Genomic DNA, 9,332 nt, shown 5'->3' with positions numbered 1-9,332 from the left:
CAATGGCAATCGAATCCCTCGAACTGAATGAGATTCTACGTATCGAACTTTTCATCCCATCGCTACTCGCAACCTGCTCCGACCGACCACCTATCCACGCAATTTCTACAAGAACGAGCCGGCCGTGAAAACGGCCAGGATGACGACGCGATCACCGGGTCCACGACACCTCAAACAGCACGGTACTTACTTACATATATAATACGCTTAGATGGTGCGGGATGGCGGCACGTTCGAGCGCGAAATCCATGGCGCGCAACGAATTCGAAATCGTCGGCCGTGGCGGCGGCGTGCGGAAGCGTGGGAACGGACGCTGTTAAGCCTTCTCAAAACAAAACACGAGCTAACTACGTGCCGGGAGAAGGGGGCACGCGACGCACCTGACTACCGTCGGCACCGTAGCCCCCTCCACTTCGTAGTCGACTCGCCACCGCATCGCCGCGACCGCGACCCCGGCTACGGCTGCGGCTGCAGCCGCAACCGCACGCGGTACACGTGCCCCTGCCCCCTCTCCGCGGACAGAGACCAGCCGCGCGCCTACACCCAACCCATTGCCCGGCCGAACGGTTTATTAAGTCGTTACCCGGCCTCCAGTACGCCCCCGCAAGCCGCCGAATTCCGCTCCTTCTTTTTCTTTTCTTTGATCGTTCCTCTTCGCATCGTTTTATTTCGTCGGATTTCTTTAGAGGTCGTAGTTGCGCTGGTTGGTGGCTTTTGGCGAATTGTTTCAGCGTTTTGTTGTACAGGTAGAAGAGAAGATTTTAGACACGCGGTATATTTTGTTTGGTCGGAGGTCGTAAGCCGTCGAACTCCGCGCCTTCTTTTTTCCTCGTTTCTCTTTGGATCGTGTCATCTCTTCGGATTTCTTTAGATCCTATCGCGTGGGTTTTCGAGAATTGCTTCATACCTGACTGATTCTAAGATTAATATATGATAATGTGGACGACGGGTTTTGATGAATTTATAGACGATTTAAAAATGCCATGTAGTGAATGTTTATGTAAATTTGATATCTTTAGGTAACGTTCGTAATAATATAAAATTGTATGAATTTTCGTAGTCTATTAAATTAAACTGAATTAAAATCGACAGATACATCGGCGAACCGTGTATATAAATTTAGTACGCTCTTAGTACGATTCTTGATAAATGATATGAACTAATCGATAAATATTATCTCGGATTAAAATTTATCATAAATTTACCGTCTTATCAAATACATTAAAATAGTATATGGAATACATGAAAGCTCCAGTACGGCGAACTATACGCGCAAAACAAGCGATTCTCTAGCATATATCTTTATCTGACATCACTTGTAGGACATGGAATAAATCTTGCAGAGTAAATTAATGTCTTAGGTTTATACGTGTGCTACGTAAAATTATATGATTGTGTACACTTGTAGATATCAAGATAAATCTGCTGTTTCAGAGATTAATTGCTTCGACGCTCGATTCTGTACGTCTAAAAAATTCTGACATGGATGAATAATAGAATACATAGATTCAAAGTGGCAAACCTTCGACTGTGTATCGATTTCACAGCAGTCGTTGGAAATCAATATACTCGTTACACACCTCGTTGAAAATCAATATACTTGTTACACGATCTATCTTTGCCTGAAATATCGTGGCACCGACGCTACGCGATGATTGGAAAAATCACTGAGAAATGTCGATCTACAGCTGACTCCAACACGTATACACGTAAGCCATAGCTAAATGATTCCCATGTAGCGATTAACTACCGTATTGGTCAACAGTTGTAGCGAAGGCTGTTCAAAAAATTTACGACGAACGTTTCTAATAAGAATTCTACTTAATATATTGAAATTACATGACCCGATCTTGTAGTTATCGTATTCCTTGTGCCAACTAACGAATAGTCTTTTAAAGTTATCGTAATATCAAAAAATTTTGACGAACACTTTTTAAGTCCTTGTATCATAAATGGGATAGCTATGAATATTTTGAAATGTAAGAAAAAATAACACGGATATAAAAGATGCGATAAATTTGACACGATGACTGGGAGAATCAAAGTTCAAAATATAGTATGACACAAAAATTCTATCAACCAGTTAATTTTACTATTTTAACCAGTAATTATAATACGAGCAAGGAGGAAAAGACGATTACGATCAGACAGAACTGGCCACTCTGTAATAATCAACGAGCTTCTAACAAAGAGATGGAATTACTACGAATTTTATTACGAAGATATATAAGGATCATTCGCCGTGCAAATTGGAGGTTTTAAACTAAAATTTGAAAACGTTAGATCACATTGTATCACAGATGCTGTAAACTTAAAGCACACCGATCTCTGACATAACGAAATCTGAATTTTTCAGCATGAAAGAAAGTCATAAAATCGGGCAATATCTTAATATTACAGGATATATTAAACACACATCAACATCATAACCAATGACAAAATCTAAATTTTTAGACACAAAAGAAACTCGTTACTTATACTTTTTTAATTAATAATGATATATAAATGATATAAGACGCGATACTGCATAAATCATCGCGTTAATTGCAGAAATTTCCGATTTCCTATCTTGAAATTTTCTTTAAATCACCAACTACGACGTGAAATTTTTATAACGTCATTTTGCAGCACCTGTTAATAACTTATTTTAACCACGTTACATGTCTACCAAAATTTCATATCACCGTATAATACCATCTTCCTTAATCACTGCCTGTGATCTCCATTCGTTAAAAATACTTTGGCATATCGAGAGAGGAAAAAAAGATTAATTCTATACTTCCCTCTTTGGGAACCATAAATATTCTGCGCGTGCAGGCGACTGTGTTAAAAAAAAAGTGTGTCGTTTGCAGTAGAAACTACGGTAAGACACTTTCCCCGACCGCTTCAACCAGATAAACTTGTTAATTAATCGAAATCGCGTTAATTTAACCGATGTTGATAACGAAGTTCGAACGATCGAGATCTGTTACGATCGACAAGAAGTAGACCGATACAATGCAAATATTGTACGTGTTTATGACCAAACAGCAAGATCCTAGTCTGATATAACGTTGTATAAGTCCATGAAGTACATTTGTATGCAACTGACTACAGAGTCGCCAATACGAATAAAATAACCATCGAAGGTGGACGCGGTTCTAAATAAATAAATAAATAAAAAAAAAAAAAAAGAAAAGAAAAGAAAGTAGATTATCGCTGTTACATCGTGCGTAAGTGGTCGTACACCTTGCGGAATCAGCCTCGAGGTATTATTTACGGTATTGGGCTTAAATAGTTGTGGCAAGTGACACGTGAAAGCTGATTTGCGTACAATTACAGGGCCTTATGTATACGACGAGGTTGCAGTGTGTATTACTATTATAAATGGTGGCCCGTAAATGATACACGAAGAAGAAATATTACCTGTAAAACGACAATTCAACTTTACAGGTAATATTTCTTCTTCGTGTATCATTTATACGTCACCATTTATAATACAGTACGTAACCTACATAGAGTATCGACGATAGTTATCGTTAATTGCGATCATTCTTTCGTATTAATGTCACTAGACGAGCAACGCTGTCAGTATTTCATCAATTCGTGAAAAATCGAGTACATTGCAATTATCGTTGATAAAGATACCTACGGTCATGAAAGCATCGTACGCATAAGCGAGAGGAAGGTGATTTTCATCGTGCAAAAATGGGTCACGGGTATAGGATAAAATTGTTTCATTTAGCCTTCGAAGAGTCTGCATCTCGGGTTGAAGTTTATGGCTTGGTTTTCGTGGAAAATCAATTTCGAAGATCTACTGGCTGGCACACGTGTGATTAAGTTTGGAGCATGAGTAAGCAGTAAATATTCTAACAAGGGCTTGTATAAAGCTAACGAGTGGCCGTTTCATTCTGTTGAATTATCTAAATATGTACTCTGCTTTGCTATTATCGTTCAGTCACGTGTAATTTCCACAACGAATTACTCTGGACAGTGCTTTTTCCAGGAAATTATCTCTCATTAGACCCTTTCGTGGGGTCAATTTGAACAAGTGACAAAGCGTGATCGTTAATGGATCCACAGAACGTCTTTCAGCGATTAAACATAATGATAAAGTGACGTTCGTTCGATTTTAATCACGATAATGAAAACTCTCTACTGCGTCGGGACTGTTTTGATTAACATGTGCGACGAATACAGCAAAAGACAAAGATAGAATTTAAACGGAATAAAAATAAAACAGTAGAATATAATTTTTCGAGATATGTATAATTTTATGTGCTAGACTAGGTTACCTGCGTAGTAGTGACACTTGTATGTGAATATTAGTGTGTGGAAGTGTGTGTGCGCGCGGCATCTAAGACGCAAGTGTGTATCGATGAACATCTTTGAAATCGTTTATCAAATAAATATATAACAATTCTAATATAAATTCTAAGTGTAAATTTAGTGTTTCTATGCCATTATTTCGGCTATTAAGATCCAAAATTCTCAACAGAATTATATATTTTTCTTAAGTTTATTCCACATATGAAAAAAAAAAAATGAATTAGCAATGAAAGTTGAATTTCTTCTTTTCACTGATTAAAATTTCGACATTCGTATAGAAAAAAAAAAGAAATAAAATATTCGGTTCTCCATTCTCGGTCATGAAATCATCGCGTAATTATAAAAAGATAGTTCAAATTTTCAGCGATCTCGAATCGAAGCGAAGATGGGGTCCTTAGCCTTACACGCGATGTTTGTAGTAGTTGCGTAATACACACGTACGGCTCGCATGAATGAATGCATTCATAAAGGCGAACCGACGCGGCGCGCACGTTACACATACAGTGCAATCTCAATAAGAAAATATGTCTATTATGTTGTTACAATAACGATATCAATTCATTGACTGTCGTGGCACTGTGCGAAGCCCATTGTCTTCAAACGACTGTGTACTGGCTGGCCGTATTTGACAGGCCACGCTCTACGCCCGTTCTCTTTTCTTTTCCTTCGTAAACGAAATTCGTTCTCCCATATCAAAATACACCATGTACATATGTATGTACATTGTCCTGTGCACAGGCTGTGAAGCCTGTAATGTAACAAATAAGTAGCGATGGATGCGAATGTTTCACAAGTCGATTCAGCTATTGACCTATTTTTTCAATTCTTTCTACTAGAATGGCTATAAAATATATTGGCGTATCATCGTGTCTATTATAGGCATTTACATACCAATTAATTAAATTAGATTCGAGTGTATTAAATTTCGTATAATTTAGCGGTATCTTCGCGTGGCTGCAAAAATTTGATACTCTGAAGACGAAATGTATAGAACTCGACATAGAAAGGTTTCGTTTGAGTTTTCGTAGTCGCTGTAGATAGAGAAGTCCATGAATTGGAACGAAATTTTAATCGATGTCTGATAAACTGGATTCCTGCTGATTGGACTCGTTTGTCCTGCTTATAAAGCAATATTATCAAGAATATTACAGAGAGCTGTAAATGCAAAGATGTGAAGATCTTCTGAGAGGAAAAAGTGAATATGTCGATTTCATCTACAAGAGAGCAACGTGAACGTGATCGGCGAATGATCTCTGTAATCAATGTCGAAGTATAAATAAATGAAAGCTGTACCAAGGACTGGATACAATGACTTTGAGAGATAATTGACTTCGTCGGCCGATCGTGGATCGTACTTCCTCCGGACAAAACTGATATACGATGTTTTAACTGACGAAGCACAGGCTGGTAATTGAATTTAAAGGGCGGAAGCGAAGAAATCTGGTCCCCTTTCGTATTAACCTAATCAAGTTCAGTTGCCGGTATCGTCGGCCGTCGCGGTCACAATAGAGACATTAAATTGTTAGTACGGATTTATTAAACCCGACGCTGTTACAGCCGTGAAACTATTTAACTCTTCGAAGGTCTGCTCCGTTCCAATTATCCGCCAACGACTATAGCTACCTACCCCATATCTTTGCTGCCAATCTTCCGCCGACGTTGATACCTTAATTTCTCCAGAACGAGCAATTAGTTTACAGCGGATTATTTTTATAGCTTTTTAAGATCGTTTTTTTTATCGATGAAAGTTTCTTCACGCTCTACTACATCTTTAATTTTTCATGAATCTTCCTTTTTTTTTACTCTCTATATATATTTTTACCTTTTACTGTTACGCGATGTATTTTTTGATTTTTGTTGCTGGTGTAATTTAAGGAAATATTAAATACCGTTGGCTCAGAAAAGAAAATTAATTCATCTTACAAAGTACAATTATTATTCTTTGTCATAGTTTCAAGATACACACTAAATTAATAATATTATACAGTATCGCTAGAAAGTGAATCACTTGTTGATTGTATATTTACATAAAATTATATATATTTAGCGTGTCGTTTCATTGAAACAACTAATCATTTATGTGTATAATAAACTTTAATATTTTACAATTCTTCAGTCGATTACACCGAATCAAGAAAATACTGCACACTTTACAACTATATTATATTCTGCAATATTAACATTTGTGTAGCGATACGTTTCTTGTTATCAAATTTTATTGTTAAAATAGTTTCGACTAAAAAAAATTGCAATTTGTAAATGATTTTCTGTCGATCACACTAAAAGGCAAATAAACTAATTTCTTGACAGCTTTTTAATTATTTGTATATATCTTTTGTTTCTAGACACGATAAGTTACAACTTGTGTAAATTTGTTAAAATGTCGAAAAAATTGTTGCATACCAATGTTCCACTTCGTAAATTATTTACAAAATAATGTAAAATTCATAATAAGCCCATAAAGCATTCCATTATGCTTATGGTTGCAAAATACTACAATGTCGTTTCCCTTTTTGTTACAATATCAACGACATTCAAATTATTCATTCATCGCCAATGTATTGTTCGATCATCGACTAATTTATTTCAGTTGCACAAATTGCGCTTGGTAATAAATTGCTTAAATCTGATTCTGGAAATACTTGTTAATTTTAATCCACGAGGAAAATGAACTGGCTCCAAGTTACTCGGAAAACCACCAAGTGTAACATTCCTTTGAATGCTTTTTCTCGAACAAAATTTCAAAATAACGCTGCCATTTCGCTTATCAAATAATCACAAGACAGTACCTTCACGACAAATGATATTTTTTCCTACAAAGTTTCCTCAGTCTCTCGATGCCTCTGAATCGATTATGCGTATACTCGTTCTCCCAGGCATCCAGTAACAAATTATAATATCTAACTGCTTCGAAGAAAGGAAAGTATTTGTACGTCTCGCACGTAGGAAAGATTCTCTCGAAACCACCAGTCTGCACGATCTCATCCTCGTGTCTTATCAAAACTCTGACGTCATCCGGCGTAAGATGTTTCAAGATCGATTTCAAATAATATTTCCTAGTAGCCTTGTTTATAAAATTATACTGCTTCTTTCTAACCTGTCGTGTCAGCACGTTCGAGTACAACTGTCGATTGTAACAGATAGCGTTTTTCCTGTAAATCAGCCTAAGAAGCCTCAATTCCTTGCAATTCAACAGGTCAGGCACGTGAAAACCGACCAGGTTCAAGTAATCCTCGGCCAATTGTCCTTTGACCAACTTACACAACGGTGTATCAGGTTCCATGGAAGGAAAATCGTTGACTTCGAGCAGCCAAGGTCGATACTGTCTATCCAATAAAACGTCGAAACCGAAAAGCTGATAGAAATTATAAGCCGTCATCGAAGTTCTCTTCCAGGCTCTGTGTAAAGATGGTTCCGCGGAGATGACGGTCTTAATAGCGATGTCCTTGATCTTGGTCCAGATTTGAAGAATGTCCACGTCGTCCATCGCCGCCAGATACTTCCACAGACAGTTCAACGACCACATGTTACCCTTACACTTGTTTGGATCGTCGTTAGGTTTGAAATTCGGATTAACCTTGTTCACGCTGGTGTTCGTTAGGTGCATGAACCTATCCGACAGCGTGTCCACGCGATTAACATACTTGATGGTAGCTAGTCTAACCAAACCTTCGTTATAAACGTAGATCCTAAGGGGATCGATGCTGGTCAGCAATACGTACAATCTCATATCAAATTTAATACCATCGATCAGTCTGGGCGAGGAGATGTATCTTTGGACCACGTAAGATCGATAAGTAGGAATCTCGTAGAAATTGGAAACTATTTTTATTCCGCTGCCTGCGCAAGAATCCGGAGGCTTCACGATCCAAACTCCGCCATTCTTCTCCATCAGCTTCCTCAAATTAGCTCTCTCGCCAGGTAGAACAAAGGTCATTGGCATGTAATAAAAATTGTTGGCGCCAAACTTCTTCCTCATCCTACGAAAGTTTCTCCAGAGTAGTATTTTGTCGCCTAACTCGTCGCAGCTGGGAAAATGATTCACTTTGGAGAAGTTCTTCGTGCGTCTTAGTTTTGTGTAAGCGGAAGTGCTGCACCAAGTGCCGCACCAGTTGTCTGTAGACCTGTTGGTCGTCTTGAAGCCAGAGTTACGAACCACGGCGGCCAGGATTTTTGGCGTGTTTCTCTTTGTCTTCCACCAAAGCAGGTGTCTGGTGATCTGATCAGGGAGTTTGCCGGTGTCGTTCGAATGAAAGATAATGAATGGCGGCACATGGGCGAACAAGCTCCAGCGCATCGATAGCAACAAGTTTTTGTCGCCAGAACCGACTGGATCGACGATTGTTCGACGAAACGGTCTGGCCATCATCAGGCGTTCGGTGATGTCCACGTAAGAGTACATTTCGTCGTCCTCGAGATTGTAAATGGATGATAATTTACCTGAACAGGTACTCGTACTGGAGTCTCGCTGCGATCGAATTGTCATTGCTCCTTTCTCGCCTCGATTGCCTCGCGATTTTTCTGTTTCTGGTTGTGGTGGTCCCGTTAGAATCGAGTCGAGTTGGAAGCCAGATTGGTGTCACTGGGAATTTAAAGTGTTTGACCGAAAGTGAGAAAGTTAGAGGTTAGTGATGGGTGAAACGAGTGAAGTTTGTGGATTTACCTTTTTGGATTATCGTGTGTTTTGAAGTTGGAACATCGTTCGTGAGATCGATAGCTGGTGGTTTGAAATGACGTTGAATGGCGTGAGATGGGCGAAATTTATTCGCGTTAATTTTCGATTTCTGTAATTTTTATTCGAATTATTTGCTTCATTACAAATATAAGTAGGTAACAAAGTATATTTTTTGGCTTCGTTCATTTATATATATATTTTAAAGGAAATATACGGTAAAAGTATAGTTAAGGGAGCGATCTAGAGAATTAGGACATACTATCTCAATATCAATCTGTATCTTTTTTATTTTACTATCGAGGAATTAAAAAAAAAATTACAATGATGCGAAAGAACAACGACAGCTGGA

General features: G+C 38.3%; 1 protein-coding gene across 1 annotated transcript; it reads right to left on the bottom strand.

Moving 5' to 3' along the window:
* Positions 1-6,288: 6,288 nt before the first annotated feature.
* Positions 6,289-9,149, bottom strand: LOC117154993 (tubulin monoglutamylase TTLL4). The gene has a single exon (XM_033330508.2). The coding sequence runs from the start codon at positions 8,792-8,794 to the stop codon at positions 7,100-7,102; it is 1,695 nt and encodes a 564-aa protein (XP_033186399.1). The 5' UTR covers positions 8,795-9,149; the 3' UTR covers positions 6,289-7,099.
* Between the last annotated feature and the right edge of the window lie 183 nt (positions 9,150-9,332).

This window comes from Bombus vancouverensis, chromosome 12, assembly GCF_051014615.1.
Source record: "Bombus vancouverensis nearcticus chromosome 12, iyBomVanc1_principal, whole genome shotgun sequence".
In the NCBI taxonomy this organism is placed as follows: domain Eukaryota; kingdom Metazoa; phylum Arthropoda; class Insecta; order Hymenoptera; family Apidae; genus Bombus; species Bombus vancouverensis.
Note: the sequence above shows the minus strand (reverse complement) of the source record. Positions and strands in the feature narration are given on the sequence as shown.